We start from the raw sequence: 15,042 nt of genomic DNA, 5'->3' as shown, positions 1-15,042 counted from the left end.
CGAGGTGTTCTGAAACATCATTTTCAGGAGCAGCAGAGGCTTATGAATCCCCATCGTTCAGCGTTCCTTGTATCTGCAGACTGCTTGGAATTGTTTGGCAGAAAGCCAGATATTTCGATAGCTGGTCAAGAAACCAGAAATTGTGTAGAAAATCCTGGTTCAGTAGCTGGGTCTGCACCTGGAAGTTGTTTGTTTATTTTTTTTTCTTTGGGAAGTTGCGTTGGAAAGATGCGTTGCGAGGGCCATGCGAAACAAGATTTGGTGATGCCCTGGGACGAACTGATGCCATTTAAGAGGGCTTTATCTTTGACGGTGGTTGGCTGATAAGTTGGAAGCCTTTTCTTCCGTGGCCGGGGAACCCTCGGAAGGGGAAGTCGCTTGAGCGACGGCAGCTGGCGGCGTGGTGGGATGCAGCGACGTGACAAAGCCAGGATGTCGTGTGTGTGTCCCCCGGCTTGGGCAGCGCTGGTGCTGCCGCTGGCTGTTTGGCAACGAGCCGGGCAGCTCCAGGCCTTGCCCAGGGGCGTGTGGTTGCCTTGGAGGCAACTGAGTAAGGGCGTAAAGGCGGGAGGTTTATTTCTCTAAAGAAGAGGTGGGGTCGTTAGCATTTTCACACAATGTTCAGGGCGAGGAAGGGCACCTGCCAGCAGCCTGTTTATTTAGGCGCACGTTAACAGCAACTGGTGAGGAGTTCAGAGTAATTTTCATTGCATCCCGTGAAAGGTGGAGCGTTAGCCTGTGAGACGTCTAAACGCTGCTTGTTCAGCGCAGGCTTTTAAATCTGGTGGCATTCAGTGCAGGTGTTCTCTTGCTGGCCCCTAACTCACATTTCCTTTCATGCACAGGGTAGCAGTAGGCTGCAGGACGGTTCAAAGGGCCAGCTTTCCACTAATGTAAAATTAAAACAGAACACACACAGAAAAAAGACAACCCCAACCCTTAAAGCAGCTTATGGTGTATCATTAGATAATGGTGCTTCTCAACCTAAACTGGTACAGCAGGTCTAGGCAGAAATCCACACCTTAAAAATTAAAAAGTGCTGCTATCGGAGTGACAGGAAGGGTTGTAATTGCCGCGGTGTTTCTCGGCTCTCGGTGTGGAGACGTGGCGCTGGCGTTCTCCCACCGGGATAAGGAGAGACGCTCATGCTGCTGCGTCCTGGGAGCTGCCTCCAGCAAAGCCCGTGCCCGTGCTGCGGAGGGTGCGGGAGGTAAGTGCAGGTCACACCTGGCTGTGAAAATCCAGCTCGGCGTTGGCGAGGTGAGACATCAGCAATGGCACAAACGCTGTGGCAGGAGTCGTGCCCGTCCCCGCCGTGGGGCGTTACCGCGGCCTCTCCCAGCAAGCGGCGCAGGGGCTGGGCGTTCTCCTTCCATGCACTCCCTCTTCTCCCACAGATCGGAGGTCACTAGTGGCACCAACCCATAAAAAGGAGTAGAATCTTGTACAATTCCCTGGCGGCTCCTCTGTGGCGTCTGCCTGGAGTGGGTTTCAGTGGAAACGGCGGATGCTGCCACTGGGAGCTGCTGCACTCTGGCAGCCCAATGCGCTCGGATCAAGGCTGCAGTCCCCGCTGGGACAACCCAACCGTTCACTCTCTTTTCTATTTTTTTAATGGTGGTTTTACTACAAGAGCAGAATTGGGCCCAGGAAGCTGCAGGGATGCTTTGCTACAGGGAAAGTGGGTTTGGGGCAGAATTAACGGAGCAGATTCTTTTCTCTTGCCGGTCAAAGCCTTCACTTCAAGTGCGAGACTCGCAGTTGTGAGCTGGGCCATCGCTCCCGTGGTTTGATCATGAAAAATGGCTTGGGATTGGGCAGGTCTGTAGCGTCCATGTGTGAGCAGCGTTGGTACGACTGCCAGTGAGGGTGACCCGAGAAGGGACGGCAGTGCCCGAGCCCTCTGTATCCAGTGTCACCAGGAATCTGGTCACTGGTGGAGCTGGGGGAGGGACATCGGTAACTCGAGATGTGCTGGACCAGACCACGCCGGACCAAAATAAACCTGGAGAGGTGGCCAGCTCTCTCGGACCCAGGGGTGTAAATCAGATGGCTGGCCGAGGAGCTGCTGCCCAAATAAAAGGGCCTGAGCTGAGGGTCTGTGAGTGCCCAGGGCTGTGGGGGGAGTCCCCCTGGGCTCCAGCACCGCCGCCGCTGCCACCCCTGCGCCGGGTCTTGGCTGCGGGTGGTGGGTGCAGCAGCTGGGAGGATGCGAACCCCCAGCAAACCCCACGTCTTGGGGTCCTGCACCCCGGGATGAGGTCAGTACTGCCGCTTCCCCGCGGCTGTCACAGGGAAGAGCTGCAGCTCTCCAACAGGTTTCGTTAAGGATGCCATCGTTAGTTGCGTAACGAGCTCTCCCGCTCTGGGAAGCGGCATGCCCGGAGCGCTGAGCTGGTCCAGCTGGTTCCGCGCCAGGGCTCTGCGTGCGTGGCGGCCACGGTGGCTTTGTGCTTAATTCTTGGTGAGAGGTGTGTGAACACCTCGGTGCCGGGCTGTGCAGGTGTCAGCAGCTGCCTGTGCACCCTGAAAAAGAAATTATTCATGGAAGACTTGGAGCGCTTATGCATGATGCGGTTACTTGGCTTTTACGAGCCATAGCTTGGGCATGAACCACATTTATGTTGAAGTGAACCTCTATTTGTCCTCTGAGGAAGGGCTGCTCCGCAGGGAATCTGTGCCCAGGCGTCCCGTACCCGCGGCAGCACCCAGAGGGTGCTTGAACTGTTCAGCTCCGCGGCGCTGCCGTGCAGGGCAGCCCTGGGGAGAGCACAGCCCCGGTGCCACACTGAACCCGCTGCCTCCAGCATCGACCCCTTCCCGCAGCGTGAGGGACGGAGTAGGGGGGGGTTGGGGCATTTCTCTGGGTTTCCTGGCACCCAGAATTTTATTTTTTTGCTCTGTTCCCACGTGATCCGCACAGCCCCAGCCGGGGCGAGCCAGGCAGTGTGGGATGCTGGACCCCCATAGTTCCTCCGTGAAGTATGCAAGAGAAGGAAAATAGTTTGGACCCTTTTAAACCATCCTTAAAAGGACACCAGTCGACTATTTCCGTGCTGCTGGCTCGGCAGCGCAGCAGCCCTCTTCCATCTGTGTTTTCCCCTACACAGCAGCTCGTTGCCAGGCTGCGTGCGATGAATCACGGGGTGCTCTCCACATTCACCCCCCTTCGCCCAGCTTCCTCGCAGCCAGGCACCTTCCTCCCCTGCTCCCACACGCAAATCTCATCAAGGAAAAAAAAAAAAAATGCACAATCCTCCCTGCGATCTGGGCTCTGGCCCCCAAGCCATCCTTCCCCATCCCTCTTCCCCATTCCTCTCCCCGCTTCCCCCAGCGCAGGCAGGAACGGCAGCAGCCCGCTTCTCCTGCCAGCCCCCTCTTCCCCCTTTTGCAGGAGCATCGTGCCCGAGCTGAGCCCATAAGCGTTTTGAAATGCTTCGTATTTTCGTCCAGCCCGGGTGTTTGGAAGCGGGATGGTGCCTTTCCCTGCCGGAGACCCATCGGTGCAGCGCTGGCCGCCGCGGGCTTCCCCGGTGCCGTCACTTCCCGCGCTGAGCCGTCGCTCAGATTTCCACAGGTTACCATGGGCTGTATTTATAGCTTGCTGGGCTAAAAATAAAAGCCTCCAGTGTTGGGTTCCCTGATCCCAGCCTCACGTAAGGAGGGATGCCCGGGAGCCCCGAAGGGTGTCTGGGGAAGGGATTGAGTGATGCTGATCCCATGGAGGAAAGTTTATTTCTTGGAGATCGTGTAGCTGCTGCATCGCTGTCTGACCTGGCACTGCTCTGGCTCCGTGCAGAGCCTTGTGCAGGACTCCCGTCCTACTAAAATACTTCATTTTGTCTCATCAGAGACTAACGGAGCCTGTGAGCGAGAGGGGAGGGAGCATCGGCACTTCTGGCTGTGATTATCTGACGGTGCCTGACAGCCCCCCACAGCACAGCTGCGGGCAGAAGTGCTGCCAAAATGCTCTGAAAAATGGGGTGTTTGCCCGTGGTGGTGCCTGAGCCCCCTGTGTGTGTGTGTGTGTGTGTCCAGCTGACGCTTCTCTCTCTTCTTGATGAGTTTCCGAGCGAGGCCCCATTTCGGCTCCCGCGGTGTGACGGTGCCGGGCAGGCGCTGGGGACCTGCCATCGGCCCCTGGGTGCAGGCAGGGTCCCCCGGGGAAGGTGCGCGGCCGCAGCATCACCGGAGACAAGGAGCCAAACAACCCCCTGAAGGCAGCCTCCCCTGCCCCTGTGCCCAGCGCGAAGGCGAAGCCAGTCAAGGCAAGTGATTTCTAAACTGGTTTCCTTATTCTGGCTGCGTTTTGAAGTCACGAGGGCAGGCGGGGCCCCATCTGTCCGGGGTGTCCCTCCTGCCCTGCCCCAGCACCGAGCCAATGTGTGGAGGGGCTCCGGCATCTCCTGCCCTGCCGAATCCGTGGGTCTCCAGCACAATAACGCCAGGACCCCGGCGAGACGCAGCCCAGGGTGTGCTGCGGGGCTGGCTCTGGATGTTTTCCCTGCACAAAACCTTCCGGCTTTAACCAGCAAACCCAAATCGGGAATATCTGCTCCCAGCATCACCCTCAGCCCCTCCAGCCCCCGGCCCCCTCCTCCGCATCTCTGATGTCACTCATAAATGAGTCATTCAGCCGTTGCCGTGGCGACGCCAGTGATGCTGGGGAGCGCAGCGCTGCCCTGCTCCCCCCGGCTCTTCCTGGGGAGCGGAGGGGACCAAGCCCCCCAGCGCTGAGCCCCTGGGACGTGCCACGGGCTCCCATGCCACGGGCTGCTGCCCAGAGCCCCCGGCGACCCCTCAGGCTGCGAAGATGCCGGCGGCTGCCACCGGTAAGTCAGCGCTGTCAGGGATTTGCCTGTCCGGGGGGCTTCTGCTGGGGGTCTTATAGCATCCGTGTGTCTTGCCCAGCAGGACAGGCAGCAGCACACGATGTCCCAGCCCCATGGATATGGGTGTCCTTTGCAGCATCCCCTCCTCCGTGTGCTCCTGGCAGCCCTGGGGGCCTCGTCACCCCAGTTCCCAGGGCCAGCCGGGGGGGTACGGGCTGCTCTCAGCCAGCCCTGAACCCCGGGGAGCAAGGGGAGCCTGGGGCAGAGCGGTGCTGGGCAGGAATCAGCCTCGGCAGACGTGGGGACCTGGGTGGTACGGCACTGCACATGGGGGACCAGGGCCGTACAGCCCCCCATGTGTGGGTAGCGTCCATGCCCAATGGCCCAGGTCACCAGCACTGTGCCCGCTTCGACTGGGACAGCGTGGTCACCCCGTCTCAGCGCAATGGCACCCTCATGAGCCGTGTTGCGTTTCAGCTGTGGGTGCTGCTTGTGGTGCCTCGGCCCCTCTCAGACCCGTCCTGGCGCAGGGCTGTGTCCTGCCCACGCCGAGAGCCTGCCCCTGCCAACCCCGGCATGCGCCGAAGCCTCTGGAAGGGATTGCAGGGGACACCCTGCCCCGGGCACCCCGGGGCGCGCAGGGACCCCTGTGTGCCAACCCCTGCGGCAGGGAGGGACGGGAGGCGCACCCAGGATGGCAGCATCCCCACTGGGAGCGTGGGGACCAGGATGCCCACCCCCTGCCCACCCCCTGCCTGGCCCAGGCGTCTGCGCCGAGGTCCATCAGCTGGGGTTCGCTGCCGGCGGCTCGGAGCTGCCGGCATGGCTGGGGTTCCTGCCCGGCATCTGAGCTTTACAGTCAAGTTCTCGCCGTAAATAGGACCCGGCCAAGCCGGATTGAGATGTTTCAATTACTCTTGACTAATTTGTACTTTAACGCGTTTCTCTGGCTGCAGATTTAAGAGCGTGCAGACGCGGCGGCGTGTGGGAGCTGGCAGGGACCCCAGGGGGTGAGGAAGGCCGTGGTTTGTTTTGGCACCTCTCTGGAGGCCGGGCGAGAGGGGACAGGGCTGCCAGGGCAAGGGCTCGGCTGCGGTGCGGCGCCGGCAGCGAGGTGAGCCAGGAGCCGCGTCCCACCGGAATGGCAGGAGCTAAAAATACCAAACAGGGTATGAGGCAAAATGCAGCGGGAAGCCGCCGCCCGCCCCCGCCGGACCCTGCTGGTGGTAGAATTAGAGGAGCTGTAATTTGTTTTTTGAGGCAGTTTCTGCTCTTTAGAAACAATGTGGGCTGAACCTTCACGCGTGGAAATCACCCGGAGCGCGTTGCGGTGCCGTCCTCCCCACCTGGGGCCGCGTGGGTTGTATTTATGGAGGGGAAAGCCTTAAAATACAGAAACGGCAGCCCTTTCCTCAAAATATCCTCTGTATCTCCAGACCAGAATTCAAACGTGCTGTAGGGAAGGCGAAATGCCTGGGCCAGGTACATCCCTCCCGTGCCTGGGATGGGAGAGGCAGTTTTCCAGGAGCCAGCAGCAGCTTTTGCCTTCGTGCGTCCCCAGGGGACCTGGAACAAGGCGGCCCCGGTTTTGTTCCCACGCAAACACCTCCCTCTGCGCAGCGAATGTGAAACGTTTCGGTGAAATAACGATGTTGTAACGCAGTTTTGGAAAAGGTTGGCTGGAGTCTGCTGTGAAATCCCAAAGGTGACGCTTAGCAGAGGTTCAGGACGTTGTTTTTGAGACAAAGCCACGCGCCGGCTCATGGGGAGAAAGGAGGGTTACACACTGTTTTGCTGGAAATCAGGTTATCGGGGCGCCAGGGCTTTGTACAGCTCCAACCGCAAACCCCACGGCATTTTTGGGGATGAAGATGCTGAGAACGTCCAACCTTGCTCTTGGCCAATGCACCTCGCAAAGCGCAGCCAGGAGCGGGGGGCAGGTGTTGCATTTTGGAATTCAATTAGTTGGGGTTTTTTTTTCTTATTCATGTCTTTTACCTTTCAGTTATTCACTGCTTTCCAATAATGTTTAAATAGTGGTGAAAAAGTTAGAGAAAAGTCATTCTTTCTTCGTGTAGTTATACATTTGTGGTAAATATAGTTTTACTTTCCAAAGTGTCCTTAGGAAAAAAGCGAGTTTTTAAAAGGGAATCACCTGGGTAACGCAAATCAGCAGTTCCTATAGAAAGTGATTTCTGTCTGAACACTACCCAAATATGCCTGCTAAAAAGGGTTTAATGTATATAAAGATACATGGAAATAAAGAGAAATCTCATTTTCTCATTAATTAGATCGTGGCACCACTCAAAAACCTTTCGGCGCTCGCCCAGCTGGTCCCTGGGGTCTCGTCGGTTGGGGTTGCTCCAGGAAGGACGAGGCGGAGGGAAGGCTGGGACCAGCCCTCTTGGTACAGAAATCTCTCTGGAAAACCTGGTGGGCTGTAAGTGCTATTGACCCGTCATCCTCCTAAACAGAGCCTAGGGACTTCAAAAGTAAATAATCTCATAGATAAAAATATCTTATGTGCTAAAACCCCTCCTATGATTAATGCAGGCACTTAAAACCCACTGCCAGTGCCTCCAGAGCTGTAATTGCTGCAGAGAACCGCGAGCCCGGAGTGGGAGCATCCCGCACCCCGCAGCCGGCAAAGGCAAGTCTGGCTTCCAGCGGGAGAGCCAGGCAGGGCGAGCTGTGCCCCCTCCCTCCGCCAGCTCTTGCCCCTGGCAAGAACGGAGTCATTAATTAATGTTTGCACAGCACTTCGGAGCTAAGTGCTAAATAGAAGTATTTAGTGTGGGCTCCCCGGCTCCAGAAGGACAGGGAACTGCTGGAGAGGGGACAGCAAAGGGCTACCAAGATGATGAGGGGACTGGAACATCTCTCTGATGAAGAAAGGCTGGGGGATTTGGGTCTCTTCAGTCTGGAAAAAAGATGACTGAGGGGGGACCTTATCAACGCTTATAAATACTGAAAGGGGGGGTGTCAGGAGGATGGGGCCAGGCTCTTCTCAGTGGTGCCCAGTGACAGGACAAGGGGCAACGGGCACAAACTTGACCATGGGAAGTTCCATCTCAACACGAGGAGGAACTTCTTTACCCTGAGGGTGGCAGAGCCCTGGCACAGGCTGCCCAGAGAGGTGGGGGAGTCTCCGTCTCTGGAGACATCCCAACCCCGCCTGGACGCGTTCCTGTGCCGCCTGCTCTGGGTGACCCTGCTCTGGCAGGGGGTGGGACTGGATGGTCTCCAGAGGTCCCTTCCAACCCCTACCATTCTGTCATTCTGTGATTATTTCAGACGCGATGGGGATCACCGTCCCCACTCTGCGCGCAGCCCCTCTCTGCCAGGAGCGGAGCTGCCGAGGTCCCTTCCTGGGGTGTTTGTTCCTGGAGCTGTGCAGCCCCGGGGTCCCCAGGGGCAGAAGCAGCCCCGGGGACTGCCGGGGGGAGCCCATGCAGCGGAGGTGTGAAGCAGCACCTCCCCTGGCATCATTTCATACATATCAAACGTTTTAAGAAAGGGGAAAAGAAATAAATCTGAATAACTTGTTGTGCTCATCAGCATAATAGCCAAATTGCACGCACATTACCTTTAAAATAATACGAATGCATGCATGAATGAAATAGAGTCCTACTATCCGTGTTTAATTTGTTTTCTTTATTTACATGAAAAACATTGCTTGTTGCATGCGGTTCCCCGGTGCACAAGGCCATGCCACTGCATATTCCTCACGAGTTACAGAGCTGGGTATAAGGAATTACCGACAACATCATGCTGTAGAAACTGTTCCCGTGGTGTTGGTAATCGCGCTGAAGTGACTGGTCTATTACAAAGACTAATGTTCTGCTCTCCTTAAGGCTGGCTGTATGACGAACTGTCATGGGAAACTATATTGTACGAGGGAGAAAAAGACATTTTGAAGCTGTCAGAGGGGCAACTGGATGAGGAGCCCAGCTCCATTCAGCCGGGCAATATTTTAAATGTCTTTTTGACCACATCTCTTTTTCCTTAGTGAATTTCTAGGAAGACCTAACTTTTTTTTTTTTTTTGAACTTTGTGCTGGGGGATGCTAAAGCCCACCGGCACCGAGAAGGCCGACTTCTCCTCCTCCTGCTTCCCCTCACCTCCTGTGGTGGTGGTGCCAGCCTCAGCCCATGCAGTGACCTCCAGAAGCGCCCGGGCTCTAAGTCGATCCCAGCCAGGGATATTAAGTGCTCAGCACCAGGGCAAACGAGGCCCTGCAGAACTAAGCGCGGGGAAGCAGCTACAGCGGTGTTCAAAATTAGTCCAGGGCTGAAAATAGAGCCGTAAGGAGAGGGCTGCAGGCATGCACGAGCGGCTCCTCGCTGCTCTGCCACGGCCATCCTCAGCACTTGTGTCCATCATGGATATTTTGCAAGGATAACAGGACAAAAATCCTGTTGATTCACTCAACCATCTTCTCTCGCTGTGCAGCGTTTGTGCCGCGGGAGCGGGGCAGGGTAACCCTTGCCTGCCCCCGGGCAGTGCCTGAGCGGGTGGTGAGGGAAAGTCTCTCTCCTGTTCTTGTCCTGGGGAAAGGAAGAAAGGAGGCGAAAGATGGGAAATCACCACTTTGGAAAGTGTGGTGAGTCCTCATGGAGGAAAGGAAACGAAGCAGAAATCAGGCTACCCAGCGCGACAAAATTCCTGGGTCACAGCCCTTTGCTCTGCTTTTTTTGCTGATTTTAGCACTAAGAGCATTATGTCATGGGTAGAGACATCGCATGGAGTCCTCCCCCTCCATAAACAGCTACGGGGAGACAGTGAAGCACGGGCTTTCATGCATTCTCCGGCAGATACTCGTTTTCCTTCATCTGAAGGTGCTTTTTGTAAAGCTTAGGGCACACCCCAGTTCCCCGCTGGCCTTTCTGACTGGAAGGTGCCAATTGGTGCCGCTGCCGGGTCCTCTCTCGCTTTCTCTATGTACCCAGGAAGTATCTCCACCCTATAGGATCCCAGTGCACAGCATGTTGATATTTCTACAGACTACGATATAAATGTAGATCAGAAGTCCTTGGGATGACAAGGGACTGATATTCTTGTTCTACATGTGGTCCCCAGGCTGATAAATGGAACATGGTGGAAGAAACCGAAATCCCAGGCGTTCTTCCAGTACGGCAGAAAACAAGCACGCGGCTTTAGCTGTGTTCCATGCAACAGGTGTCGTGTTTGAATATGGTAATTTCTCAAAGGTATTACCTCCTAGTAATTAATCTCAGAGTTCTGCTGGAAGACAAGTTGCGCAGTGTTTGTCAGTTCACGTGTACGCCCACTCTGAATGGTTAAGGAATCCAGGAGACCAATAGGAAAATTATTTCATATAGAAAAGCAATGTATTAACATTTTCCAGAAGAAAAGCCTTGAAGCATGTTTAATAGAGGCGTACAGGAAAGAAACACGCGGTACGCAAATTGCAGATGAATTTGCTGCTACTGAATAAGGGAGAGTCATTTATTTTCTCATGGAAAAAGCAAACACGTTTAGCAATCCACTGATGGCCCTCCCATTTTAAACGCAGGCTTTTTATCTCCAGGACGATTTTGAGGACGCTGGTGCCGAGTTCTTGACAAACCACTTCATCATCAGCTACAAAGTTTCCCAAAACATCAGTTTCAGCATCCACTTAAGGACAGGCAAATGCATGCCCTCAGTAACAGGGTTTCAGGGTATTACCACGGAGGATTTCAGGGTATTACCACAGAGGAAGAAGTGGCAGCTCATTTCACATCGGACTGGAACATGAAGGCAGCTCTGGAGGACAGCGCTGTATGAGTGAAAGGGGTAGGACAAGAGGTAATTGTAAGGCCAGGATCCTAAGTGCAGCAGAAGCCTGTGAAAGGAGAGCATTCTCCTTACTGCCAGACTTCCCCCGATGCTTTTTCTCCACAATGTTCATTTTCTTGAGCCAAACTTTTCCACTTTTTTTATTCAGAGAGTTTGAGGGGTCCGGGTAATACTGGTTTGGCTTTGCAGGGGTGGTCTGCCACGCTCTTAAAACATATTTCTAAGTGGTTCTGACGAGTTTGACAACTGGATCCATTCTTTACCTATAGCAAAAATATGTCAGAGGAAAAAGCAGGTCAGTTTTCTCCCGGATGCACCTTCACCCTCGCATACAGGTCACCTGCTCCGAGAGTCAAAGGGCCATTTTCTTTCTGCAATCCCTTTAATGCCCGATCCACCACGTAAAAGAAAACATTCTTCTTGAGTTTAAGGGGATTTGGTTTGGGCCTTAATACTTAATCTAAAAACAAGAGCAGCTTGTTATAATGATAACGTCACGAAACGACAGCCTGGAAAAAACCGTATTGAAAACCGAACTCTTCAAACAGAGATTATAAAACAACTAACAAGTTGTTTGCAAAGGACATCTACTTTAATTGCCCACAGTCTTGCAACGTGGAAGACTGATAGAGGCTGGAATAACCTTTGAACGCCAGATCGTATTTCCTGATGCCACAAACCAGAATGCCCTCTGCTTGCACTTTGAGAAGATATAAGGAAATAAATGTGGAATCCTAAGACAGACACAAATTAATCTTTAATGATTTTGAAACATTTATGTAATCTACCAGTTACATGCGGCAAAAAATAATTTATGAGAATCATAACAAAGAAAATTAGGTAGAATAAGGTCAGTCTGCTATCCCTGTTGTGCAGCTAAACTTATAATCACATTTTCAGTGGCTGGATGTTAAGATAATTCATCCATCTAGCAGAGGCATTAAAGGCTCAAACCTCTACTCAATCATGCAGCTTCACTTTTCAGATGAGCCCTGAAATTCACTTGTCAAGCGAGTTATTCTGCAGGATCTAGTGCCGATCACCAAGGCAGCGCAGAGCAGCATCTAACTGCACCCAGCAGAATGGCCCTCAGGTGATTTTGACAGTCTAACTGCACCCAGCAAAGAACAACAATCAACACCTTACACCTGTGAAACATTTCTTGCTGTTATCTGTGGATCAGGACATAAAACAGGTGAAGAAATTCCCTATCTGCTAAGAAACACATAAATGCAGAAGCTTTTGCCTGAAAACCATCTTTGACATCCTTTGATGACGGGCAGATACTAACACATCGAGTCTCGGGGGAAATTATTTGTAATAACCTGAAGAAAAGTATTGCTGATTATAAACCAATGTTTTGTCAAGTGTGGTTGGCAGCAGAGCAAGATTTTAATCCTTCCTGTGATTAAGCAAACATGTACGGTGGAATCTATCGTGTACCTAAAGGTTTCCACAGCTAGTGATTTTTGTCAAGACAAAGTTTTTTTGGCATTCCTGTGCTTCCTTGCATCCATACGGAAGACCAAGTGAAGATGACACCGAGTTGTGACGCTGCTGTGGAAGAGGCACACCGGGCTGCCAGGGCGAGGAAGGAACACGGGGCTGGCGGTGGCGGCGCTCAGCCATACACCAGTCACTGGGAGCCCCTGACCCCGACAGTCTGCCTGCAAGCTGGTTCCCTAAACCCGCGCAAACCCCGCATCTCTCCCGCACTGTGTGTTTCGAGGAGCAGGACTCGCCTGCCAGGGCTGCTGTGCAATATGGATGGGGAAGCGGCCCAAGCCACTCTCGCTGCTCACCCCTTTTAACCAGAAGGGCTCCTTCTCCGTCACCGTCCTGACTCCACAGTGGACCCCGCCGCTCAGGAACGGCAGCCAGGGCCAGGAAGCCACAGTGTCACCCCGCGGGGAGGCGGCTGGCCTCCCTCCTTCCCTCACAAGGGGAAAAACACTCTGCGGCCTGCTCAGACCCGGGGTCTCCGCGCCTCCCGCGGGGCGTGGCGGGGCGCTGAGGGTGTGAGGCTCGCCCGGCTCCCACATGGGCCGGGGCAGGGCCACCCCAGCCCCGCGGCAGGGCTACCCCGGTCCTGGGGCAGGGCTACCGCAGCCGGGGCCGCTGGCCCAGGCCCGGCGGGGCGCTGAGGGCAGCGGGGCGCCCTGCGCCGCGCGGGCCCGGTCCCCGTTCCCTTGGCAACCGTTGCCTAGCGAGGGCGGCGGGCGGCCGGGCCGCGCCTGCGCGGTGCCGGGAGCCGGGGCCTGGCGGCGCGCGCGGGAGCGAGCCCCGCCTCCTTTCCCGCCGAGCGCGCGCGCCGCCCCGGCGCGGCCGGCAGAGGAGGGGAGCTGGGGGGGGGGGGGGGGAAGGCGCGCGCGCGCGCGTGAGTGGCGGGCGCATGCGCGCGCGCGCGGCCCCGAGCGTCGGCAGCCGCGGCCCGACGGCGGCGGCGGCGGCTCCGTCCCTCCCTCCCCGCCGCCCTCCTGTACCGGCAACGGGCCCGGCCCCACCGAGCCTCCCCCGCCTCTCGGCGCGCCGCCGGGGCCCCGGGCGCCGCGGAGGTGCCCCCCCCCCCTCTTTCCTTAACACCCTCCCCGCCCCCGGGGATGAGGCAGCGGTAGCGCGGCAAGGTGAGGCGGCGGGGCCTGTAGGCCGCGGCGGGCGGGCGTGAGGGGGGAGCGGCGGCGGGGGCTCGGCGGCTGCCGTGTGCGGAGCTGCCTGCCGGCGCCGGGTGGGCTGCGCCCCTCTCCCTCCTCCTCCTCCTCCTCCCTCCTCTCCTCCTCCCGGGTGGGGGCGGGGATGCGGGCTGGGCCGCGGCGGGGAGGGGGAGCCGCCGTCCCCCCTGCCCTCCTCCGCGGCTTCCCGCCGCCCGGCGGGGCCAGCGGGGATGGGGGTGCGGGCGAGAAACCTCTGCTGCTTCTCCTCCCGGGCGAGGCGAGGGAAGGAGCCCCAGGTGCTGCCCCGGGCCGGCCCCGGCGCGGCCCCGCGGGGTGGGGGCGGTGCGGGCGGGGGCCGCCGTACCTGCCCGCATTGTTCGGCGGACGGGGGGGGACGGCGGTGCGGGAGCGCCCCGGCCTGCCTTTATTCTAGCGGGCGGCAGGTGATGGGCTGCTCCTTTCTTCTTTGGCCAGCGCCCGCCCGTAGCCTTGGCAAAGGGCTTTTTGTGGGCAAATCCGCGGCTTGCAATAAAAGGGATGCTCGCCCTGGGCTCGGATGTCTTTTGATTTCCGAGTGGATTTTAAATTGCTAAATAAGCCCTTCTAATGTAAATGCTGAAGGATGTCGGGCCTGTTGGTGTTCCGCCCGCTGTATTGTGCCTGGCATGATGCAGGCTGGCCATCCCTTCAGCCAGCTCCTCTCCTCTGCCGTTTTAAAAATGCAATGGTTTTAAAAATGCCTGTGTAAAAGTCCGCTGTCTTTTGTTTTTGTTTTAGATGGTGGATGTTGATGTTTGTGTGGGTGGAGATAGTACCAGAAGAAAAATGGATGCCCTGACAGATAGTGCAGTTGAGATTGTCCCTTTGGAGCTCTATGATTCAGCCAGAGCAAAAATAGCTGCTAATCTACAATGGATCTGTGCTAAAGCCTACGGAATAGGTAAGATCACTTTTATCAGGGAGTCATTCTTGGTTTTGTTCTTGCTTTCTGTGTCTCCCTTGCCATTCCAGAAGTAGCTAAATTTGGCTTAAGTCACCTTTGTTTTAAATATCGATAATATGACCATCTGTTTTCCTGTAATATTGTATGTTTCCTGGTACCTTCGACAGGAATAATGGAACTATATGAGATACCCTGAATCAGCAAACCTTAATGGTGAATGCTCACAGATCGTGTTTGCGAAGAATGCATACCTCAAAATGTTTAAATCCTCATTTTAGCTAGGTGGGTTTTCCAGCACAGAACTGTATGTCACTGCTTGCAGGCCCTGAGTCCCTTCCAGGCTGTGAAGGCTTTAGCGTGCTTCCTTGTCTAGTCATCTTGGCCAACGGATGCTAGGACCTTGATACTCTTTGTATTCTCAGGAGGTTGTGGGGTTTTTTGTCAGATTGTGGTTTTGGTTTCAAAATTAACTAAAAAATAATCAATTTATGATCAGCAACGTTCTTTTATGTAAAAGAAATGTTGAGTGAACAGGTACAGTTTGTCTGTGTTCTCTGACATTAAACAGCAAGTTGTAGGTGATAGTAGTCATCAACCTTTACAATCAAAGGCAGAAAAATAAAGATTCTTGGAGTATCATTTGTGCAGTATTTTCCTGACATCTACTGAAATTTGCTGTTTTGTTTTGAACTAGATCTATCTGTCCATTCTGAATTATTGTTATTAGACATATCTTGAGTTTAAGTGGCATCATTATGAAGAAATATGAAGGAATACTTACATTTTTGTTTATCCAGAATAAAACATATAATAA

General features: G+C 55.2%; 1 protein-coding gene across 5 annotated transcripts in view; it reads left to right on the top strand.

Moving 5' to 3' along the window:
- Window positions 1–4,639: 4,639 nt before the first annotated feature.
- The window catches only part of CAMSAP1 (calmodulin regulated spectrin associated protein 1), a 36,981-nt gene continuing 26,578 nt past the window's right edge, over window positions 4,640–15,042 (top strand). For 2 of the 5 annotated variants that reach the window (XM_063352831.1, XM_063352829.1), the window contains exons 1-2: window positions 4,640–4,832; window positions 14,063–14,225. In XM_063352831.1, the coding sequence (XP_063208901.1) occupies window positions 4,764–4,832; window positions 14,063–14,225 (232 nt within the window). In that variant the 5' untranslated portion in view covers window positions 4,640–4,763. Of the gene's footprint in view, window positions 4,833–13,123; window positions 13,259–13,490; window positions 13,582–14,062; window positions 14,226–15,042 lie in introns of those variants that run through there. The other 3 variants (XM_063352833.1, XM_063352832.1, XM_063352830.1) reach the window with 3 other exon arrangements.

Source organism: Chroicocephalus ridibundus, chromosome 15, assembly GCF_963924245.1.
Source record: "Chroicocephalus ridibundus chromosome 15, bChrRid1.1, whole genome shotgun sequence".
Taxonomy (NCBI): Eukaryota; Metazoa; Chordata; class Aves; order Charadriiformes; family Laridae; genus Chroicocephalus; species Chroicocephalus ridibundus.
This window is presented reverse-complemented; position numbering and strand designations above follow the sequence as displayed.